This window comes from Triturus cristatus, chromosome 1_1, assembly GCF_964204655.1.
Source record: "Triturus cristatus chromosome 1_1, aTriCri1.1, whole genome shotgun sequence".
Classification (NCBI taxonomy): Eukaryota; Metazoa; Chordata; class Amphibia; order Caudata; family Salamandridae; genus Triturus; species Triturus cristatus.
Genome location: NC_140579.1, coordinates 957,755,257 through 957,780,216, shown reverse-complemented (window position 1 = coordinate 957,780,216; position 24,960 = coordinate 957,755,257). Strand labels below are relative to the sequence as shown.

At 42.7% G+C, this 24,960-nt stretch overlaps 1 protein-coding gene across 1 annotated transcript in view; it reads left to right on the top strand.

The window, feature by feature from the left end:
* The window catches only part of PLEKHM1 (pleckstrin homology and RUN domain containing M1), a 448,316-nt gene that overhangs the window by 321,224 nt on the left and 102,132 nt on the right, over positions 1 to 24,960 (top strand). The window contains exon 9 of the mRNA XM_085650998.1: positions 22,648 to 22,841. Within this exon, the coding sequence (XP_085507124.1) occupies positions 22,648 to 22,841 (194 nt within the window). The remainder of the gene's footprint in view (positions 1 to 22,647; positions 22,842 to 24,960) is intronic.

The window sequence follows — 24,960 nt, the reverse complement described above, 5'->3', positions numbered from 1 at the left end:
TAAATTGCTAGAGGGATGGTCCCCGAAATTCCTTTCATGGTGGGGAAGGGCGGAAACCTTGAAGATGATGGTGACCCCATTAGTAAATTATCTGGCGAGTATGCTGCCAATGACGTTCTCGGAGGCCTTCTTGACAAAGGTGGACGGGCTGTTTGGTGGGTTCTTGTGGCAGGGGAAGAAACCCAGGATATCTATGAAGAAGCTACAGCTATCAAAAGGTAAGGGCGGCCTGGGTCTCCCTAGCTTCAGGAACTATCAGACGGCCTTTCTATGTAAACAAGGGGCTCAGTGGCTGAATGAGGATGCAGATTATTCACCGTTGTGGATTGCGATTGAGAAATCTTTGATTGGTAATGCACCTCTCGCAGCATTACTCTCAATGGATCTATCCCATCTACCCCACTCCAAATACATCCTGTTGAACACTAGAAGAGCGCTTCTGAGATTAGATCAGCCTCAGACAGGTGGGCTGTTGTGGAGGAAGTCTACTATGGTATCTTTATGGTATAATCCATCGTTTAAGCTGGAAGGGAAGCTTCTGCAGTGGAAGGTTTTGTCTAAGAAAGGCATTAATCTGGTGGAAGACTTATTTGAAGGAGGGCATCCATTGCCGTTCTCTTCGCTTCAAACCAACCACAATATGTCTCCAATGGACTTTTATGACTTTTTGAAACTTAAGGTTATTCTGTCTACTCGCTCCCGTAAATCGCATGACCCTTGGCTTAAGACCCATGTTCCACGAATGTTGAGGTCGGGTCATTTTGTTTCTAAAATTTATAAGTTGCTTCTCCCTGCCCCAAGGAAGGCGTTCAAGAAAAATGAATCCAAGTGGGAATCTGAGCCTAACTCTACAGGTTTAGTATTTGACTGGGATTTGATACATGCTGCCGCCCTAACGAATAAGATCTCCCCGATTCTAGCCCAAACCAAATATATGCTCATTAATAGGACTTATTGGACGCCAGAAAAACTCCATAAACTCCATCTGAGGGATAGCCCCTTATGTTGGAATTGTAACTCGGCGGTGGGAGACTTAGCCCATATGCTCTTTGGGTGCTCTGCGCTGGGACTATTCTGGGAGAAAGTGTTTGACTGCATAGATCATACTTTCAAGGTCAAGTCTAAACGAGAATTTGTCTATGTTCTATTGGGGATGCTAGACCAGGAGCTTCAAAATGACAATGATCGTCAATTGATGGACATTTTGCTTACTCTAGCCTGCAAGGTGGTACTATGTAAATGGAAAAGTGCCTCTGAGGTCTCCTTCAGGGTATGGCAAGAATGGCTCTCGTTTTTAAGAGGAGCTGACAATCCAGCTCTACACTCATCCCCGTGGCGCGCTTCCCACAGGCGGCTTTGGAAATACCTGGACAGGTCTTCGTTCTCATTTGACCCACCCTGAATGGAAGTGGTGGAAGTAGTGGCAGATTTGTGGCTGAATCAGGGTTGATAGACTAGAGCGTAAGGGGAGAGACGGAATTGGATCGGCAACACAAGTGAAATAAGGTATTGGCAGTTGTGGCGCTCAAACACTATAGCGCAATCGGAGTGTGGGGGTCTAAACGTGGTTTCATGACATATCTTAGTTTAATTTTATTGGGTTTCCTTTAATTTCACTTCATTTTATTTTATTTCACTTCATTTTATTTCACTTCATTTGTTTCGAATTTGTCCATGTTATTCGGATGTGGCGATCAAAGTTACAGCCCTGACTTACGGATTTTATTATTATGTGTTTGAGGAATATGATCTCATATGGGTCTGTGTTGGGGGTGACTCTCCTATAGATTTGTCGGTTCTCATGTACTATGGGTCTGTTGGTTGGGGATTGCATATGTCATTTATTGTCAGTTATTGCCACTTATTGTATGACTTGCCATTTTTTTCTCAATTTTGTTTATTAATAAAAAAAAAAAGATTTGAAAAAAAAAAAAAAATTTGGTTGGACAAAGTAAAAAAAAAAAAAAAATGACGGTTAAAAAAAAATATTTTAGTCAAGTGAAAATGTTTGCTTTTCCAGGTGGTCAGAGCCAACATTACATACAATATGTGTTTAGAAAGTCAAATGAACCAACCCAAAGATTTTGAGCAGTTTTTGCTAATTTTTTTCATATTTCAAAGCAATATTTCTGGCCCATAAGGCCTTCCCAGCTGCTAGTTTGCAAAGCGATAGTGGAACCAGTACAGTCAAATTAGGAAGGATGGGGGGAAAAAACACAAGATGATTTTAATACTCCACTTTAAAAATCAAATATGATGGCCCCTGCCACAAGCTCTACCTTAGCCTTGCATTAGCTTGTTATATTAAATGTGGATACTCTCAAGATATAACAAATTTCCACTATTTACTCTACATGGCAAACCTTAATAATATTTTGCAATTATGACTTTTATTAAATCAACTTGGAAACCTATGCATTTTAAATATTCTCACCATCTACCCCAAAAACCTATACTCCGAAGCTGTTCAAGCGGTGCGCAAGACAGATGTACCAATGTCCTGTGGGGCCTTTTCTCTAAAGACAAAGCCAGCATCCTATTGTCAGGGAAAGTCAACCCTCTTGTATTTCCTATAGCAATATTTATCTGTCAGGAACAGGGGGCTGACCACTGCTGCAAGGACGGGTGATCTATGTTAAAATACAAGTAAGTAGCAACGTACTGTCTTCTCTCAAGGTTCAGACAGAAACAATGCTCATGTCAAATGCGTTCTCCATCCCTCACTGCCACCCACCTACTGTTCCCCTCTATACACCCACACAAGACAAACAAGCATTAAAAATGAAATAGGTCTCGCCTTTCTTTGCTATACAATACCATTAGCAAAGCAAATGGCTTTAACTTAATCAAAGGCGAGACCTATTGCATTTTCTAAGCTTGTTTAACTTAAGCCTCTGTCCCATTCCAACACCTAACTATACCATCACTTGACTGTTTTACAGTGCTTTTATTGCTCAACATGAACTGGAATTAAAACCTGTTTTAAGAAATTTCACAGTGAACTGGGGAATATTTCAGTTTGTTTTGAAATGCATATTTCATCATCATAATAAAGACAACATCCAAACCACTCTGCAGAGCTTTACCATTGTCTGGGCTAATAGCATTATATAGCATCAAGGAGCTTATTAAGTTGCAAGATTTTCTTAATTATACAACAAAAAATGCAAATTATGTGGCACATTATTATAGCAGTATTAGTTTAATCGATTTTAGCTAGGAACACAATTTTTGTGACCTCTTCAAGGCTCGGTAAATCGAAACGAAGGTCATTAATACAAGTTGTAAAATCCAAATTAGTTTTGGCGAGTATCTGATACAGCGCCCCTAACAAAGTGATATATTCCACACGTAACAATGTCCCAACAGGTAGCAATGAAATCGACCGTGGCCGTCTGCTCAAATAGAGGCAGTAATAGTTAGTCGCCAGTCTGCATACACGGTTGAAGAAAGTATTTAGTAATCACCAGTATAAAGTAGTTGCAGAATAGTCTCGCAAAATGAATATATATCACAATAGAAATTCTATATGCAATATTAAAACAAGCATTTGAAATGCAATCGGTCTCGCATTAGTGCAAGTTAGAGCTACTGGCGTTGCAAATGACATTGTTTTTTAGTTAGGTTTTTTTGTTTGCATTTGAGTGATTATTTGACCTATGTAAAGAGATGGGAAGGAATCCGGGAACTTCCCCAGCAGCGCATGCTGGGACTTGCAGGCCACGGTAATAATAGAAAAGGGAAAAACAAGTCAAAGAAAACAGATGGCCTGGTCACCCTCATCATGACAATGGGCATATTGGAAACGCGAGTGGTCATAGGCAAAAAAAAGTGAGACAGACCGGTGGGGGAAAATCAAGTGTGAGAGAGAGAGTCAATTAATTGGGAGGGGAAAACTAAGGGAGAGGAAGAGGGAAATGTAGAGGAAGACAGAAAGGAAGAGAGTTTGTGGGAGAAGGAAAGTGTCAGGTGAGGGAGATGGGATGCAAAGGTGCTAAGTGACTATATGTGAAATCAACCAGGACTGACTTTCTCAAGCACCACTTTTCATTCTGGGATTTGTAGTCCCACAATTAAAAAGAGAGGCTTGCGGGGGGCGTGGCTTGCGACCGGCGAAAATGGCCACAGCCTAAGAGGGCTCCAGAGACTGTCGAGCGTGCCCCGGTAATCCTGGCATATATCCTGTTGTCTACGCAATTTAAATTGTAGGCGGAGGCGCCTTGACACCTCCGGCGCCAATGCCGAAGGTCTTGGGAAAAAACAAGCTACCGAAGCCGCCAGAGACCAAGGGGCAGAGCAGCGGCCTGGATCCTATTGCAAAGCCGGGGACTAGAGTGATCAGCGCAGCCGCCCGCGGTGAGAACGTGATCGGCGGCTTGCGGGCGGTCCCAGGAAAAAATACGACCATCTCCTCCAGAAGGTAGCACGATCACCAGAGAGATCGACCGGACCGCCACTAACGCAACAGTGAGGCGAAGGCACGGACCCAAGCACCTGCGGGCTCACGGAAGCTCGGTGTCGCAGCATAAGAGCGGGAGCACTTTGGGAGGGCCTACCCTCCTGGCACACAGCGCAAAGCGGAGGCCGGCGGAGTGAAGCTGCCGTACATAGCCTGCACTCCACGCAAAGGAGGCGATCGGTGGAGAGAGCGTAAACCGGGCAATACAGACGTGTGGCGCGGCCTGGGCACCGTATTGGCATCAAAATGGAGTAAAAGACACAGTTGGGTGCGATAGAGGTGCGGCGTAAGCACCGCGGAGGCGCAACAGGCACCTGAGAAAGCGGTGGTGAGGCCCCCCGGGGCCGCAAAGGGCGATCACTGGCGGTGAGTGGCAACCGCCTGGCTGGGAAGAAGAAGGTGGCAAAGCCACAGAGATGCTGTGATAATACTTCGAAAAGCAGCCCAGTGCCAGCCTGCCTAGGGCCAATAACCCTCTCTACCCTCTCTACACCCTGAGGATGGCGCCCTAGTTAAGGAGAACCAAGGACCAAGGAGGACTACGCTATACAGTCGCACCGAAACATTCATCCAGGACCACAGTCGGATATTAAAGGTGAGAACCTACCGACATCGGCCCCCCCACGCGCCACTTGCCTTGCACCGCTTAAACGGAATCCATTCTCCCCTTAACCTTGCAGCGCCATGAGTGGCAGGGGACCAAGATCGGTGCAAAGCAACCGAATAGACAAATATGCCGTCGCCAAAGATCAACCAGATGCGCCCAGTACGGCTCCGAGCGTCACAAACAGTCAACAAGAAGAACAACCATGTGATGGCTACTCTTCAACAAATGCAAGCTTCCATTGGTACCATCTCTTGTGATGTAACGCTACTTAGGGCGGATATCTCCAAAAGGGGTTCGAGAATGGCGGAGGTCGAAGCCACCACGGCAGCCCTTTCAACAAACACGGCGACCCTACAACGGCAGGTACGCCATCTTGAACTTGTGACCAAGCAGATGGAGGAGAAACTGGACGATCAAGAAGGGCGCTCGCGACGCAACAACGTTTGCTTGGTAGGTGTGCCGGAAAGCGTTAAGGGGCCTGCTTTAGATCTCTTTGTGGAAGAGTTGGTCCAAGAACAATTGCAACCTTGCGGGCTCTCCAAATTCTTCTCAGTGGAAAGAGCCCACCAAGAGCCAGGCGGACGACCCAAACCGGGAGCCCCCCTGCGGCCTATCCTGGCGCGAATATTCAATTTCAGGGACAGAGATGCGATCCTGCAAGCGGCTCGTGTCAGCCCACCCCTCTGAATCGATAACAGCGAGGTTACCCTCTACCCGCACTACACAGCTGCAGTCACTAAACAACGGCGCACTTTTACAGAGGTTAAGCGAGAGCTCCGCAGCAGAGAACTTAAATATGCAATGCTCTATCCGGCAAAACTAAGCTTTGAAGCGGAAGGCAAAAGCTGGTTCTTCGCGTCTCCGAAAGAGGCACAGGACTGGCTGGAGGGATGGCGTCCAGCTAAAGGGAGCGTCAGACAGGAGGTGAAACGATGGTGACAACCCTCACAAACTGCCCAGCATGTGGAAAGGGAAGGAACGCAAGGACCGAACGCTGGGACGGAAAACGGGAATGACATAGAATAATAACGAAAGAGAAACACCTCAAGGCCATGAGACATGGCCAGAGTTATGCTGACTCGTTGGGACCCACCCCTGCTTCATGTCAGGGCCACAGTACTGGCCTGCAGGCGGACTATTGAGAGGTGGAAGGGCCACCGCACCTACAGATTTCAAGGCAAAGACTACGATTGACTTTGTAAGGTGACGTATGAAGACTACACCCCAGGCGAGAAAGAAATCTGGTACAGTTCATACAACGTAGACTAAAAGAAACTTCAGGGAGCATGCGGTGGGTTAAGGAGTGACTCTTCCCCCCCCCCACTTCCCCCCTCCCCCCCCTCATGCAAGTTCACAGTTATGGGACTTAAGCACTCTGCTGAGTTGGGGAGGCGGGTAGTTTTAAATCCGCTATGCAGGGAGGCAGGGAGGGGGGTGGGGGGATGGGATCAGTTAATGATAGGTTTCTCAGTTTTGTTAGATGCCTCTTTTTGCAAAGTTACAGTAAAGATCATCACCGAGTGTTGCATGACGGACAGGTTTGGAGTAGATCAGGACAAAGATCTCATTGCAGATCATGATGGCAGACACAAACACAGACGATGGAGATAATATCTCGTGTACACAAAACGCCCAGCGGCAAGGCCCCCCACTGACGGTGATCTTGTGGAACGTGAATGGGTTAGGAGACAAAATTAAACGAGGGTTGGTGTTACAATACCTTAGACGGAAAAATCCGGCGGTGGCGCTCCTCCAGGAGTCACACCTACAGGGGACGACGGTTAAAGCCCTGGACCGATGGGGTTTCAGAATGGCAGTACACTCCGAATTTACCTCTGGGTCCAGAGGGGTTGGGATCCTTCTAAACAAGCGCTTCCCGTTGGTGGTAACCATGAAACACCAAGACGATCATGCCAGATTTGCGGCAATTATAGACCAATGGGATGGCAGATTATACAACATCGTGTCAGTATACATAACTCCGACGCTACACCAGATTGCCTTTGCAGACCTTGGGAAATTCCTACTCACACTCCCCTGCGAAGAGTTGATTATTGGTTGCGACTTTAACGCCACCATGAATGCAGCTATGGATCGGCAGCCCCCTAGAGACCCATGTGGGCCAACCCATAGGCTACAAGAATTTGTAGATGCACTCGGACTGCTAGATGTGTGGAGGACTAGACATACGGAGGAAAGACAATACACATTTCACTCTGGGGTGCATAATAGTCTTTCCAGGCTCAACTACATTTTTACCTTAGCTACGGGGATACTGGGTATGACAGAGATTAGACCTTTGCCCAGAGGTATATCGGACCACATTCACCCCACAAACTCGTAGATTGTTCCCAATCAGACCAGGATACCTTAAGAATTGTAAAATAAGGAAAGACCTCCTTAAGATGACAAAATGCTACTTCGAAGAAAATCAACACTCAGTGCCCTCTCCAACAACTCTTTGGGAGGCATATAAGACAGTACTCCGTGGGCATGCCATTTCACTAATTGTGGGACATAAGAGAGAACACCAGAAACACATTGAGGAACTAGAGTTCGAGATCACATTTAGTCACTACACCGCAGCAAATCACTGAAGCGCTAGCGCAACACTACAAGAGATACGCCTGTTGCCACTGCAACGGTGGAAGAGAACCTCGCATTCACACATGCCTACACTGGATGAAGCTGCTATAACAACCCTAGATGAGGATATCAAACCAGAGGAACTTACACAAGCAATCGGGGCGCTGCACACAGGAAAGGAGTTAGGGCCCAATGGGATTCCGGTCGAATTTTATAAACCGGCAGCCCCTCAACTGGTGCCCCACCTCTTAGCAATGTACACTGAGAGCCTAGATAAAGGGATTTTACCCAGTGACCAACGTCTTGCTACCATAGTTGCAATACACAAGCCTGGAAAACCGGCACAAGAATGTACATCTTACAGACCGATCTCCCTCCTTAATTTTGAGGCAAAAATACTTGCGAAGACACTAGCGACTAGGCTACAACCACACTTGTCAGCGGTAATTCATCCGTACCAGTCCGGATTTATGCCCCACTGCAACACGGCGCTTAATCTTAGAAGGCTACATGATGTAATGGAGCGTAGATTGACTATAGCAGAGGACGCAGCCATACTTTCGCTGGATGCGCGAATGGCATTTGACCTGGTGGAGTGGCCGTTCCTCTTCGCAGTCCTTAAACATATGGGATTTGGACCAAAATTCTGCGCATGGATTCACCTACTATATACACGACCAATGGCGCAGGTTGTAGTGAACGGCCATTTATCGGCTGCGTTCCCGCTGGGTAGAGGGACGAGGCAGAGCTGTCCGCTATCGCCGCTTCTCTTTGCAATAATGCTGGAGCCTCTGGCGGCATGGATTAGGCAAGATCTTACAATACGGGGGATGAAGTGGACCGGTGGCTGGGAGGATCGTATTTCACTTTATGCAGATGATATTTTATTATATTTAACGTCCCCAGCACGATCCATTAACTGTCTCTTGGATATGTGTGCAGCTAATGGGCGGGTGTCAGGGTACACTATCAACTGGGAAAAGTCATTACTCTACGTCCTACATGGCCCCCCACTGCGGCTGCCGAGTGGGTGCGCGCTTCAAATAGTTACGGACGGGTTTAAGTACCTTGGGATATTCGCCACACATGACCATGCACTTTACACGGACAAAAACCTGTCCCAACCCCTAGTGAGATTTAAAAAAGACGTCAAACATTGGCGTGCACTACCGGACGCTCCTGGGATGAGCTGCCCTCTTTAAAATGATGGCACTCCCCAGGTTCCTATACGCGTTACAGAAAACACAGTTCCCTGTCCCCTCTTCCTATTTCACAGCGATCAACGCAGAGGTAACGACGTTGCTTTGGGATGGGAAAACGCCCCGCATAGCACCACACAAACTTACCAGAAGTTGGTACGATGGCCGGATTGCTCTTCCCGACATCAAAGTGTACTATTGTGCTTCCCAGTTGGTCGCTATTAACCAATGGCTTCATGTCCCCCAAGAGGACCCTGCATTCCGATTAGACAGACATCTTCTAGCATCATCAGGGACTATGGGTACAACAAAAAGAAGCGACACAATATTACAGGTCCAACGCTACACACGTTGCGCATATGGTTCGAGGCACAGCGAACACTAGGATGGGACGGAGTGGTTACACAGGCAATGCCGCTGTGGGATACAAAGCAACTTGGAATGCTGGGCAGGACCAAGGGGTTTCGCAGTTGGGACTTACTAGGCATGTCAAAAGTTGTGGATTTATGGCAGAGGGGAGGAGTGGTTACCTTTGACCATTTACAAGCCACTTATGGCCTGGCCCAGACAGAATTATTTTGATACCTGCAAGTCAGGCATGCACTTCAGTCCCAACTGCCACCAGATATAAGACCTGAAAAGTCCTCCCCGTTGGAGGATAGGCTCTTAACGGACCACCTCCACAAAAAGGCAATCTCACTGACATACAGAAAAATAGTCCGTAATCAAATAGACCCCACAGTGACATTGAAGACCACGTGGGAGCGCAAACTGGGAGACATTGACGAGGCGGACTGGTAGGAGGCGCTAGCGTCCCCCAGAGAGGCTGCAATTCCATCACGGCTTCGACTAGTGCAATTAAAAATTCTGCACCGCGCATACTACACTAGGACACTCCTGCATAAGATACAACGTGCGGACACACCGCTCGGTCTTAGACAATGCGGAGGGGAGGGCACGTTCTACCATACTATCTGGCTCTGCCCCAAAATAGTATATTACTGGATGGCAGTGATGAAATCTCTTTCCCAGGTCACACAGGTTACCATACTGCCGGACCCGAGGTGCTGCCTACTTAATATTTGGGAACCAACAGATCTAAATACGATTGCTCAGGACTGGGTAACCTTAGGCATGACGGTAGCGAAGCGAAACAGTGCACAGCGCTGGGGATCCAGAGCTAGCCCCACTCTTGATCAATGGTGCAAAGACATGGACATGGCGATGATGGCAGAAAAGTCAGTGTATATTCATCGAGGGTGCCCAAGAAAGTGGGGGAAGGTTTTGGGAGACTGGAACACCTACCGGGGCAATATATGTGAACCCTCCCCCACCCCCCGCAGGAAGAATCGGAATCTGATACTAGTGCATGAACGATCTGTGTTGAACGGTCATTTAAGTTACATATTAGTTGGAGACACATGGGCGCAGGGGACAAAACTGTGTGGCTTTTATTGTGAGGCATACACGAATTAATATATGTATATTGATGGATTTGTGCCACTATGTCATGCAACTACAAGGTCATTGTCATGCTATGCAAAATGTTTAATAAAAATTGTTTAAAAAAAAAAAAGAGAGAGTTAGGCTTGCAACTACAAGCCAGTCAACACAAAGTTATGGGGAATTAAAAAAATACAGGATTGGGTCAGGAATAACACATGATATGGAGCCCTTAGCAGCCCTGCTAGAGGAGGAAAGAGTTGGCAGACTCTCATTTATGGCCGCCCTTTCTGTATTTACACTTTGATCTTTGGCTTGGTTAAATCAGACAGTGCCTGCAGCTGCCCTTTGCCTGGACTCTCATGCCAGATAGTTTGTGCATGCCGAGGTGAGACTGAGGTGTCAGTTACGACGGTGCCAGGGTCCACTTTGAACGAATATAATAAATACGGACTAAACATTTTTTAACTTGTGACCTCTACTCATACACAGAACTCTGCTTTCAGCACATTAACTCCGTGCCCTCAAATACCTTACTGGAATTGGCCCACACTTTAACCCCCTCAGCCAAGTTAGAGGGAGTGCACCCTGCTACCGAAAAGTTACATAAACATACATGCCAATATTTTATAAGAGGAAAGTGTTATATAAAATTTTTAAAAAAATCGGGCCATGTATTTTCCCTCATTGACTTTAATTAAATCAGAGGCGATTTCAGGCTGGAGATAGCTATAACAAAGCCAGTTTTGCTTACAAATTCGGGACTCTCCTGCCTAAATGGTGTCTAGTGGCATATATACATGAAAATCTTTGCAGCAAGCACATTAACCTCCTCAGCTGCGTACCTTGGGGAGGCGGGGAGGAGCCAGGGGGATGATCATACCAGCCCGCTGTGTGATAGACCAGCTGCCGCATGCAGTTCAGGTGTTTCTTCATTATGGCTCGGTCCAGTCCAGCTGCTCCTTGGATCCGGTTCTGGAGCAGGCTTAGTCCGTCATGTCAGCCCAGCCCAGAGATGTTCAGTGGAGCGCGGTCAGACTTCCCATTGCTCATCTCACAGTCCCTGCAAGTAAAACAGGCGTGGACTGATGAAGGAGACAGTGAGACCACGAGGGAGGCTAGTGTCTGTGGGGAGACAGGCATGGACTCCCTGAGAGACCGAAACAGCTCTCAGAGAGAGAGCCAGCAATGGGCTTAAAATGGTTTGCAAGAGAGCTACAACTCCCTCTTGGCGAGACTGGCATAAGTTGATTAAGAACCGACAGAAGCAAAATAATCAGCCATGGGCCAATGTAAGGTGGATCCTGAGAGAGACAGAGACTGTGAGAGATGCAACTCCCTATTGCTGAAGAAGATAAGAAAGACGACTCGCTCAGTGTCCGAGCAATCCCCGATCCTGTTCAGAGATAGGAATTCAGTTGGGTGCTAGGACTGTAGCAAAAGCAAATAAATAGCAAAACAATTGCAGCAGTACTTTTGCATCTGCCCTTTAGCTTTGAACATCGTAAGCTAATGCACGGGTGCCGCAATTGCTTCAAAAGTAAAGAAATGGGAAAAAAACGTTTTTCTTTTTTTTTGTTATTTTTGAGGCAATTGCGGCACCCGCACTTTAGCTTACGATGTTTAAAGCTTAAGCGCGGGTGCCGCCATTGTTATCAAAGGATGTAAACATATTTTAAAAGCCATGCAGCGTTAGGCGCCGCAAATAACAAAATAAAAGCGCAGCCGCCAATATTGGTGCCATGCGTCTTAAATTAATAAATTAAAAATAAAAACATTACAGCCTCGAGCACAATTTTCTTAAATTGTTTTCTCCTGCCTTCAAGAACACCATTTAACAAAATAGTGCTTGAGGCTGTAATTAAAACATACCAAGTAACAACACACTTAAGAGGGCCAATCCTCATGGAAGGTTACAAAAGCAGAAAAGGCGGTACTGAGGAGGCACTACTAAGCCTATTGACAAATCAAAAGCAACCATTTAGAAAGGAAAGTGACATGAGCCAATTGAAAACATGGGCTACGAAATGGGCGGAGCTTCCAGTCTATAGCTGAATACAGCATGTCTCAAAGAGACAGCGCAAGCGCTGCCTAGGCGAGACCTAAAAAAGGAGTACAAGGTACTCCCTTTTATAGAATTTCTATTGTGACATCTCTCCACTTAGTGAGTCTATTCTACAACTACTTGTTACTGGTTATTACTCAATACTTTCTTCAACCGTGTATGCACACTGGTGACTACCTATGACTTCCTCTATTTATTTGAGCAGACTGCCACGGTCGATTTCATTGCTAAGTGTTGGGACATTGTTACATGTGGAAGCTGTATCAGATACTTGCCAAATCGAATTTGGATTCATGACCTTTGTATCAATTTACTGAGCTTTGAAATAGTTACTGTGTGACGAAACATGTTGGCTGTCTATGAAGAAAGAAATTGTGAATGTTTGAATGTACTGAAGACTTTACAACAAATCACAGTTTCTGTTTTTGACGAACAAATCCTTGACATTTGGACCTCATATTAATTTGTAATACTGTTTGAGTGATAGGGTTATCTTTGATAAACAGTTGTTTACATTCTGTTTCTAAGGATCCAGTGTTTGTCACACCTTGGGTAGTAGGGTGTGTATATCCTGATGGCACTATCCCGCTGTACTAGACAATTTCTTGCTATACTGTACCCACAACTAACTTAGGTCTTTCTCAAAGAAGTGCGAATAACAAACTACAACCCCCCCCCCCATTGTGTATTTTTGTGACCTCTGCAAGTTTTGAAAAGAAAAGAAAGAAGTAAGTTATATGGTACATGCAGTTAATACACTATAATGTGGTAAATGCTGCAGCCATAAAATCACATAAATTCTGTCCCTCACCATTGTCCATTGTTTAACAACAGTTTATTCATGAAAGGTAAAACTAACTATTTTAATTGAAATCATTGCCCATTGTTAGCTGCAAGAAAACACACAGTTTTGTGACCATGGCACGTTGTTTGATTTTACCAGAACCCCCTCATTGGCAATATTGGACAATATTACATGGTAAACTGTCAAATATATTTTAATTCATTTTTTTACAACCAAGAAGAATCAGTTGCACTCCAGGTATTCCGTTGAGGCAATTTTTATTTATCTGCCACCATCAACCAACGCGTTCCGACCCACTCGGTCTTGATCACCTGATCAAAACCGAGAGGATTGAAACACGTTGGTTGATGGTGGCAGATATGTTAAAATTGCCTCAACGGAATCCCTGGAATGCGACTGATTCTTCTTGGTGGTAAATCAATTTCGAGGTTGAATTCCACCTCGCGTGTATGCACCGGCTGAGCTACGCGCTGCATTCGGAATCAATTGGTGGGAAAAGTGTGTGTGTGTGTAGATATAGATATAGATATATATATACAGATGTATGTATGTATGTATATATTCACTGAAAAAACCAAAGGTTTCAGGGGCGTTATAGTTAGGAATTGGCATTTAAAAAAGCTTAGAAATTCACTGAAAAAACCATAGGTTTCAGGGGTGTTATAGTTAGCTGGACATTCCCCTCGTACAAAACCCTAGAAATTCCCCTGTTATAGTTAGTTCAGCTAACTATAACTCGCGCCCCCGCAATGCACTTCTGATGACATCACATATTACATCACTCATGACATGGTCAGTGACATCACTGATGACATCTCAAATGACATCACTGATGACGTCATACAGTGAGTATGTGTTTCTGTAAAGTTTTAATATGTTTACTATATATAGGGAAAGGCCTGTTGAAGAATGAGTGGGTGTACAAGTGTGTGAATGGATGATTTTGTAGGTGTGTAACTGACTCTATAAGTGAGTCATTAAATGTATCTTACTACAGACTAGTGACTAAAATGTGTGAATGTCTGTATGTGTCTGTGTGTTGGTGTATAAGTGGCTGCATGGTTTTGTGAATAGCTATATGAGTGTCTATATGGGTTATTGATTGGTTGTCTGAGTATCTGTATGGGTGCCTGAGTGTTTGTGTGTGTAGGCTTTGTGTAACTCTGTGCATAGATGTGTGAGTGAGTGATTCTATGGGTGCATGGTTTTAAGAGTGCATCTGTGATGAACTGTATGGTTGAGTGAGTGTATGTATGGGTGTGTTAGGGATTGAATGTATATCTCAGTGGTACATTTGTGACTAACTACATATGTGAAAGGCAGTATATATGCGTGTAAGAGTATATAAGTGGGTATATGTGAGAGTGTGTGATTGTGAGAGTGGCTGTATGGATGAGTGTGTGCTTGTATCAATGATTGTATAAGAGCCTAAGAATGTGGTACTATTTTTATGAGTAAGTGAACTTGACTGTGTATAACTGCATAGGTGAGTAAATGGGAGTGTAATTAATTATTTGCATGACTGACTAGGTGTGAGAGTACCTCTATGGATGATTGGTGGTGTGTGAGTGTCTATGTAGGTGTATAAATGCATATGATAGTCTTGTACGGAGTGACTGTAAGTATGAGTGACTGTACAGGTGAATGAGTGGGGGTGTATGTAGACCTAAGAGTTAATAAGTGGGTATGTAGTTATTGGTAATGGAGTATCTATGGTTTTGAGAATGGACGTCTGAAATTTTGAGTTGGTGTATCAACAGTTAAATTTGGGTGTCGGAAGATGCAGTAATTTATCACATGGATGGCGTTATCAGTGATGTCATCAGTGATGTCATTTGAGATGTCCTCAGTGATGTCATCAGTGATGTCACTGACCATGTCATGAGTGATGTAATATGTGACGTCATCAGCAGTGCATTGCGGGGGTGCGAGTTATAGTTAGCTGAACTAACTATAACAGGGGAATTTCTAGGGTTTTGTACGAGGGAAATGTCCAGCTAACTATAACACCCCTGAAACCTATGGTTTTTTTCAGTGAATTTCTAAGGTTTTTTAAATGCCAATCCCTAACTATAACGCCCCTGAAACCTTTGGTTTTTTCAGTGAATTTCAAAGGTTTTTTAAATGCCAATTCCTAACTATAACGTGCATGAAACCTATGTTTTTTTCAGTGAATTTCAAAGGTTTTTTAAATACTAATTCCTATCTATAACTTATCTCTAAAGATATCATGTTCAATGGTTTTGATTGGATTTGTATATTTTTCAAATTCAGTGTGTCAATTTCATGAATTAAATTTTTAAAAAAATGCTTTTTAATCACCATTTTTTAAACTTATTTTTTCAATTAATTCTTTTAAAAATTATTTGAACTTAATGGGTTTTTCAAACATATTTTTTTATATTTGAAAAAATATTTTTTTAAATATATGTGCAAAACTTTATTTTATATATTTTTTTCAATGTTTTTGGATCCGCGCACCCTAAGCGCACCGTTCCTGATCCCTACGCGAAAGCATCCGTGCATGGTATGCGTTGGGTACGTGTTTAGTGCGCGATCGCAATGTGACCGGTACGCGACTCCCAGCGTATACGCGACACGTTCGATGTACGTAACGCGCCGTTTACGCGCTTCCGCGATGCGTCATCTGCGTCTATGATGCGGTAGGTGCGCGGATCCCGCAAAATATTTAACATTTAAAAAAACATATATATATGTATTTCATGTGAATATTAATTGAAGACAAACTCTAAACTAGTCTTAAAACTAATATATTTTTACATCTAATCCTATAATTTTTTTTAATTCAATTTCGCGGATGCACGCTGGGTGCGTGCTGCGTAAGCGCAGGGTGCGTGGATCCCATGTGACCTGCAAAAAAAGAGTTTTGATTGGTTCATTATACTTCCTCTTCTAACTATTGAAAGACCCCACCCATTTCAATCATTCTTCTTTGACCTTCTTTAGAGCACCATCTCTTTGCAGAGAAGAAGATTTTTTAGACTAAGTTTACACTTAGCTCTAACTTTTTTCAACCTAAAATGGCTTCAGGGCAGCAGGCATCACCTGCATCACCTCATACTTCTGAGGATGAATTTTTGGTGGAGGCACCACCTAAAGAACGTTTTTCTTCAGTGGTATGGAAATGTTTTACTTTTCCCGAGGGGCAGAATAAGACCAATGCCACCTTGGTCACGTGCAAGATTTTACAAAAAAGTGCTGTCACGAGGGGATCCTAACAAGAAATACTCGTGCGGCACGGCAAGTATGATGAAGCACCTGAGGAGCCTTCATCCAAACAATCTTGCACGACAAGAGTGCAAACGGATGAGAAACACTCCTGCTCCTACGCCATCCACCTCATCGCAGCCGAGCACATCAAGAGTGCATTCATCAGTCCAAACCTTGGACATCTGTCCTCAATTTCAATATTTAAAAGTGCTCTGCACTAAGTGCAATAAGACTTTGTGCTATGGTGAGCAGTCGATCGATCTGATCTGCCGCCGGCAAGAAAGTCACATTTGCTAGTTTTTTTTATTTTTTATTGTTCCCTGAAGTTCATTGTTTGGTTTCTCCTGTTTTGCTTTTTGTTTTGTTTTTTGCAGAAAAACCAAAAAAAATTACAAATTGTTCAGAAAACCAAAAAACAATTCTAAAAGAAGAAAGAGGAGAAAAAAAAGTTCTTGTAAGAACTAACTTTCCTGGTTTAAAAGAAGAACTAAATTTCTTTGTTAGTGTTAGTTTAGATGAATGTATGTGTAGTACGTAATTGACTGAATGAATGCATTAGTAGCGTATGGTGAATGTATAAGTGCAGAAGTATGAGGAAGTGCTGCAGCATCACACAGTAACCTCTTTAACTGCAGTGTGCTGTAGTACTTCCGAAGCACAGGGATGCAACATATGTACATAAATATGTTGCAAATCTATGCTTCTGTCTGCACGGCTGCTTAAACTGCAGCCATGTGGTGACACAGGCACCCTTGCACCATAGTGCAAGGATATCTGTGTCATGTGCTGTTAGTTTTTCTGCAGGAAGACACACCTTCCTGCACAAAAACAATGAGAAAATGCATTTTTCTCCTTCAATGTATGCTGAACATTTCAGCATTCATTGAAGATATAAAAATGTGGAGAAATGAAAACAATTCTCTTTGTTGTGCTTTCCTACACCAATTGTAGAATGGTGCACCCTTCACACACATATCGAGATTTATGATTTCTGATAAATCTAGACATGTGTCTTGTTCTATGAGTATTCAGTGCAATCATGCACAACAATACCTATAGAACACCCTTTCAAAACAAAGTGGTCTGCATGATGAGGTTGTTTTTACATGGAGTATAAAAAGTGCACAGAGTGCCTTTTCCTCTCTTTGTAAATATGAAAGAGTATCTTACACAATAACTAGGTTACAAAAAGTGACATATTTCCGTTTTTAAAATTTCTTGCGAATGATAAAAGGTAAGCACAGAGTTTTGTCTGCTAAGATGTTCAAAGAAGAATGATTGAAATAATTGCGGTCCTTCAATAGCTAAAATAGGAAATATTTTGAACCCCTCAAATCTCTGTTTTTGCAGGTCACATGATATCTGATTATGGTCAGATTTCAAAACTACATAGGTATAAACAGAGTGTTTTCACTTTGTAGCTTCATGCAAGCCTCCTCATTCAGCATATTGAGACTTAGTTAAACGTACCTTCACAGTAATAGGAATAAAAAATGGTACACATTTTTTTCACATTTTCATTCCAATCTAAATTCTTAAAACTTGCTTATTTTAAAATTTGGATCTGTGAAAGAAAAGGAAAAAAAAGTATAACATGTAATAATACATTTTTTACAACAGAGCATAATTTCCACAAAGTAATTTTTTTGCCTTTTTTGCTGTTCTCAGAATATATTAAATTTCACTAAAAATAGTGATTTCAATCGTACTCATCACTTAACAGCGGGCAAAAAGAACACAATCTCAAAGATTGTTTAAAAAAAACAATATGCAGATATATAAAATGCACACAGCTAACAATTTTTTTTAACTTTAACTTACAAAAACTGTAAATGATGTCGCTTTAAAATATTCACCGAATCTAAAGATGAATTTTTGGAGGATGCACCACGCCCACAACGTTTTCCTTCAGTGATGTGGAAATTTTCTACTTTTCTCGAGGGGCAAACAAAGACCAATGCCACCTTTGTCACGCGCAAGATTTTCAAAAGAGTTCTGTTACGAGGGGATCCTAACAAAAAATACTCGTGCGGCACAGCAAGTATGATGAAACACCTAAGGACCCTTCATCCAAACGATTTTGCACGAGAAGAGTGCAAACAGATGAGAAACACTCCTGTTCTGTATCTGTAAAAAAGAATCACAAATAAATGTATATTAATAACTTTCACATTTATACTATTCCATTACTGTACAAACACATTTTATATAAATACTGACTAAGAAACTATAGCCCTGAACCACAAGTGTGACGATGGTTAAAACACTACATGCATAGTGCATACTACTTTGAAGCAGTTCATGCCCTAAAGCCTACCTCACTAAAACACTACATGCTAACTGACTAAATGATTACAGTACTATAAGGAGACACACTGGGTGAGTGACAGGGTGTTTGCTAGAAGTGTATGAATACTAACTAGGGAATTGAAGGAGTGAAACACAACTGTGTAGGTGATTAGAGGACTGCATCCATACTGCATAGGCATTTAAAGCAATCCATGTGCTAAGGCCTGGCTCACTGCATGACTACTTGGGTACTGACTGAATGATTAGAGTACAGCAAGGAGAGTGCCTAGGTGAATTTATAAGTGGTAGGCTTTTTGCACAGGGAATGGATTAGTACTTGGTACTGAATGGGTCACTAGAGGAGTGCAAAGGCAGTGATAGGATGTTTGCTGAACTGTATGGATACTGACTAGGAAATTGAAAGTGTGAAAGACAAGTGTCTAAGTGGTTAGAAGACTGCATACATAGTGGATAGGGGTTTGAAGCAGTCCATGTGCTAAGGCCTGGCTCAGTGCATGAATACTTAGGCACTGACGGAATGATTAGAGTACTGCAAGGAGAGTGCCTGGGTGAATTTATTAGGGTTTGGGTTTTGGCGCAGTGAATAGATTAGTACATGATGCTTAATAGGTCACTAGGGGAGTGCAAGGGGAGTGACAGGGTGTTTCCTGGAAGTGTATGGATACTTACTGGGGAATTGATGGTGTGAAAGACAAGTGTGTAGGTGGTTAGAGGATTGCATGCATAGTGGATAGGGGTTTGAAGAAGTCCATGTGCTAAGGCCTGGCTCAGTGCATGAATACTTAGGCAGTGACTGAATGATTAGAGTACTGGAAAGAGAGTGTCTTGGTGAATTTATAAGTGTTTGGGTTTTGGCACATTGAATGGATTAGTACATGGTGTTGAATGGGTCACTAGAGGACTGCAAAGGGAGTGACAGGGTGTTTCCTGGAAGTGTATGGATACTGACTAGGGAATTGAAGGTGTAAAAGACAAGTGTATAGTATGTTAGAACACTACATGCATACTGAATGGACATTTGAAGCAGTCTATTTGGTACTTAGAAACTGACTAAATCATCAGACTACTTCTAGGACAGTGCTTGGGTAAAACGTTTACATTTTCAGTTCTGCCACAGTGAAGAGAATAGTACATGGTACTGCACCTAAGTGTCAAAACCTGACTCATTTTATCAATGCATAAGCAAAGACTAGCTTCTAATGCTACTAAAACTTGACAACATGACAGGTTTTAAAAGAGTTATCTGCTAAAAAATACACAATGTTACCAAATGCTTCTCTCACAGTGGTTCTCAAATGCACACAGACTCACTGTGTGATTCTAGACAACAACCACTATCCCTAGAAGTTTACCAAAACTCATTCACTACTGTGGAAGTGGTAAGGGAACTGCACACAATCTACATATTTCAGGACTGCACTTTTGTGTCAAAGCCTTACTCATTTAATCAAAGCATAAGCAAAGACTGGCTTCTAATGCTACTAAAACTTGACAACATGACCGGTTTTAAAACAGTTATCTGTCAGCAAATACACGATGTTACCAAATGCTTCTCTCACAATCCTTACCCAAATGCACACAGACACACAGTGTGATTTTAGACAAGCAACACTATCCTAGGAGTTTACCAAAACTCATTCACTAGTCTAGAAGAGTTAATGGTACTGCACACAATCTACATATTTAAGTACAGCACATTAGTGTCAAAGCATGACTCATTTAATCAACGCATAAGCAAAGACTGGATTCTAATACTACTAAAACTTCACAACGTGACAGGTTTTAAAACAGTTATCTGTCAGCAAATACATGATGTTACCAAATGCTTCTCTCACAGTGATCCCAAATACACACCAACTCAGTGTGTTTTTAGACAAGCACCACTATCCCTAGGAGTTTACCAAAACTCATTCACTACAGTGCAAGTGGTAAGGGAACTGCACACAATCTACATATTTCAGGACTGCACTTTTGTGTCAAAGCCTGACTCATTTAATCGAAGCATAAGCAAATACTGCCTTCTAATGCTACTAAAACTTGACAAAAAGACAGGTTTTAAAACATTTATCTGTCAACAAATACACAATGTTACCAAATGCTTCTCTCACAGTGGTTCCCAAATGCACACATACTCACTGTGTGATTCTAGACAAACCACACTATCCCTTGCACTATACCAAAACACATTTCTTCATCTAGAAGAAGTACTACATTTTAGTATAGAAACATAACCTAACTCATTTCACAAATTCATAAACAATGACTGGTTTCTAATTCTACCAAAATATAAAAACAGCACAGTTATCTGTCTGCAAACACATGAAAAACACAAATGCTTATCACAGAATGGTTTCTACATGCACACACACTGTCAATAAGATTGTAGAGAAAAAAAAGTACTCCCTACACTTTAGCAGGAGAAATACATTAGTCTGATTAAAATCAAAATAGTCTACATACATCCCCTCACAATTAAATAACTCATCTTTCAAGTTCTTTTGTAGATTAAGAAGTATATCAGTCACTCACCATATTTTCTTTTACAGAATCTCTGCACTGTGCACCTCTCAGCAAAAACAAAGAATGGAAATGTTTCCCTTTCATTTTCCACACATATACATGTTAACATCAAATCACAATCCTTCACACATAAACTCAAAAGCAAACACACATTTCTATTGGTTAAACATTTCAACCCTTTCCAAGTGAAATACATTATAACCCTTCCCCCAATCTGCCTTCTGCCTGTTACCATAGAAACAGGTCATGGAACTCTGCACTGAGCACACAGGTCAGAAGTTCAGCACACAATGTTGCTAAACAAGGGAGGAAGTGTGCTTCACTTTTCAACATATCAGCTAATCCTATATAATGTTCCTTACAATCTGTTTTTGTTAACCAATAAGAATCATATCTTTAAAAAACAGAAATATACACCCTACCTTTCAGTGTACAAAGTAGTCATACAACCAATGATTTCTTGTCTTTAAAAAAAAAAAAGAAAATTCCATGGATCCGCGCACCCAACGCGATCGGATGCACGCACCGTGCGCGCATTTTGCTGTTTAAAAAAAAAAAGGGGGGGGGCCCCAGGGGGTCCTTCTGGGACCCCCTAAGCACCACTAGAGGGTCAGAGTATTTCCTCTCTGCCCCCTTTATATGTTTTACACACTTATTCCCCTTGCTTCTCCATCCTCGCTTCTACCGAGGCAGAAAATGGCCGCCAACAGTTCCTGGTTTCGAATGTAGAGAGATACTCGACAGCCAATTAGCTTTCAGCGCACGATCGGGAGGGTGCACGCTCGGTTCGGGGAGGGTGCGCGTACGGTGCGGGTAGGGTCCGCGGATCCTACCCGGCCATAGATATTTATGTACTTTTAACTCTAATTTTCTCAGGAACTACTGAACGGATTCACACCATTTATGCAAAAGGCACGAGTCTGTTCTGAGGACTACCTCTTTGCCAAATTTGGTGTCATTTCGTTCAGCGGTTCGGGCTGTAGCTGCGACAACAGATCCTATGGGAAATTGCATGGGGAAAACGCGTTTTGGGACCCCCTTTTTTCTCGCCCCCCGCTTGACGAAACTTTCAGGGTAGGAGCGGAGCGGAGCTGGCCAAAAGTTTGGAAAATTTCGCGAGGATTTGTCAACCGGCGCCAGACTTATTGGGAATAGAATGTTGTGGATTTCCTATGGAAAATGGGTCCTAACTATAACTATCTACTTGCGACCGCCAGTAGATAAAATATATATATATATATATATATATATATATATATATATATATATATATATATGTGTGTGTGTGTGTGTTAGTTATTTGTATCTACGCACGTATAGAAAACAGAACCACATATGTGCTTGGTACATCTTCTTTCTTTGATTGTATGCATTTCCAGTGTTTTCCAAAACATTAAAGAGTTACTGTTTCTTGTTTTTGAGGTTTGCAGACCAGCTCTGAAATTCTTGAACCAGATTCGTAATGAACCATTGATTAACGTAAGGTCTGTAAATGAAAGTCTGTACGTTCACGTAGAAGAAATGTCACGTATTGCTAGGAGTCGTGAGCAACTCAAGTTGCTGGGGGAATACCTTTTCACCTGCCGTAGCCGGGCCCTGCATGAAATGAGCAAATGGTGAGTTTAATATTTAGTTGCTGGTATTCCTTTTTTTTCTCTCTCTTTTGTTTAGAGGACCCATATAAATCTATTGTGAACTCTGTTACCACACAGACATGAACTTGCAGTCATCTCTTTTACACTCTGCAATTTTAGAGGTTATCAAACACATGTATTTATATAGTGACGAACCAGCAGGCAGCCTTTTCAATGGAGTGCAGATAAAACCAGCATTGGCAAAGCCAAAAGGTCTGACTTGTTCAGTTGAAGGTTATTTTGTTTTTAATCAAAAAATTTGAGACAAAAATAAAATGAAGAAAAAAAGAAATGATGCTGCCTAAACACAGTGGTCACAAGCGTGCAATAAACATTTTAAATCAAAAAAGAAATAACTTGCATATAATTTTTATAGAACATTACGGGTTCTTTATAATAGATGTACTTGGAACAAGTGTAAAAACCCTGTTTAACTTTAATGCACATCACAAGAAAATAAAACCCATAATGTTACTGTTGGCTTTAAATCACTGTAACCTGTAGACATAGTTTAAACACACAAGGGTAACAAAAAAGATAATAAATGGAAAGTAAAAACTTTTGCTAAGTAATACTGGCCAACCATCTGCTATCATATTCAAATTTTGTTGGCTAAATATTGTCTGACATAAACATTGTGATCAAAATATAATTTCCAAAAATATCATCCAATTACAGTGAATAATAGAAAAGCTTCATCCAGTTGAACTGTATTTTAGTAAGCAGTGATTAGGATTCAATATTTATGCCAGACAATATTTCTGACATACAACCACATCACCCTACCAATTATGTTCTCTGCTGTCAGTCACAGTTCTCAAGTGTAATGGCTGAAATGGACTTACTTATTGCCTCACAGCTGTATGTATATATGAATTTTTAGTTTGTGAATTATTTTGATTGCATGAGGCCAATTGGACTTTAAAGCAGCTGTTTGTAGGACAGACTACAAATTCAACTGGTCCCACTTTAGACACCATCTTCAATGCATACAATGAACAGTAAACCCACTGTTGGAGACGACATAGCCTTCTCTGTTTGTCCTGCGTACAGTCCCTTAACTCCCAGTCATACTCTTTTAGGGGAGCAGTCACCATCCACTCTCTCACCCATTTCCTCTCATTGGCTCACCTTCTACCAACAGATGCAAATGCTGGGATTTACCCTTACTCATAACCAAGATCAGCAAGAGGATAGACCACTGAGACCTACAGATACTGTAGGAGAGTAGGATCTGCCTCTTATGGTCACCCCCGCTTTTTGCTGGTGTTTCACTGTTTTTCGACTTTAGTCTGGCTGTGGCCCTGCTATTCAGGACCCCAGCCTAGCTGCTTCCTCTCTAAATTAATTCAATGTACTTTAGGTACACTCCAGATTGGATTCTGGGATACCCTTGTGAGTCCCTAGTATATGGTATACTATGTACCCAGGCCATATGTACCCCAGAGGCCTACCTGGGGCTGAAGCATGTATTGTGCCACCCCTGGAAAGCCCTCCAAAATGACACCACGGGTCTGCTACTGCAGCCTGGGTAACGTGGTGCATGCACCCCTTACTGAGGTATAGGTTCACTATACCTCACCTAACACTGCACATAGAAACCTATCAGTCACCCCTCTGGCAGGCCTTATCCATCCTAAAGGCAGGGTGCTTGGTTATATGTGAGAGGGTGCCTAGCATTAGCTGAGCCCCGCTGCAGCCTTCGGAATCTCTTCCCTGGGGTTGTCAGTAGTGCAGCCTGACCATATACTCTTAAGTGCATTATAACTAAAACGATTAATGCTAACTTTGGACTGGCTGCACGGAAACATGTTGTGTTTGGTGTCAAACACCTTGGAATCATACCCCCACACCAATTCCTGATGTGGGAATATGATCCCACCCTTCTAGAGGGAGAGACATGACAGTACCGGTATACCCGGTACCAACTTAACAGAGCTCTGGCATCACAAAATTGATTCTGCAGCCACAGACACGGGTCTGGCCTCCTGCTGCTGACCGAAACTCCGGCAGGGGAGGCCTGGACAATAGGTTTCCTGTCACAGGGAGGTGTAACCACCTCCCAGACAGGCTGATGTGTATTGGGAATGGGTGGGAGCAC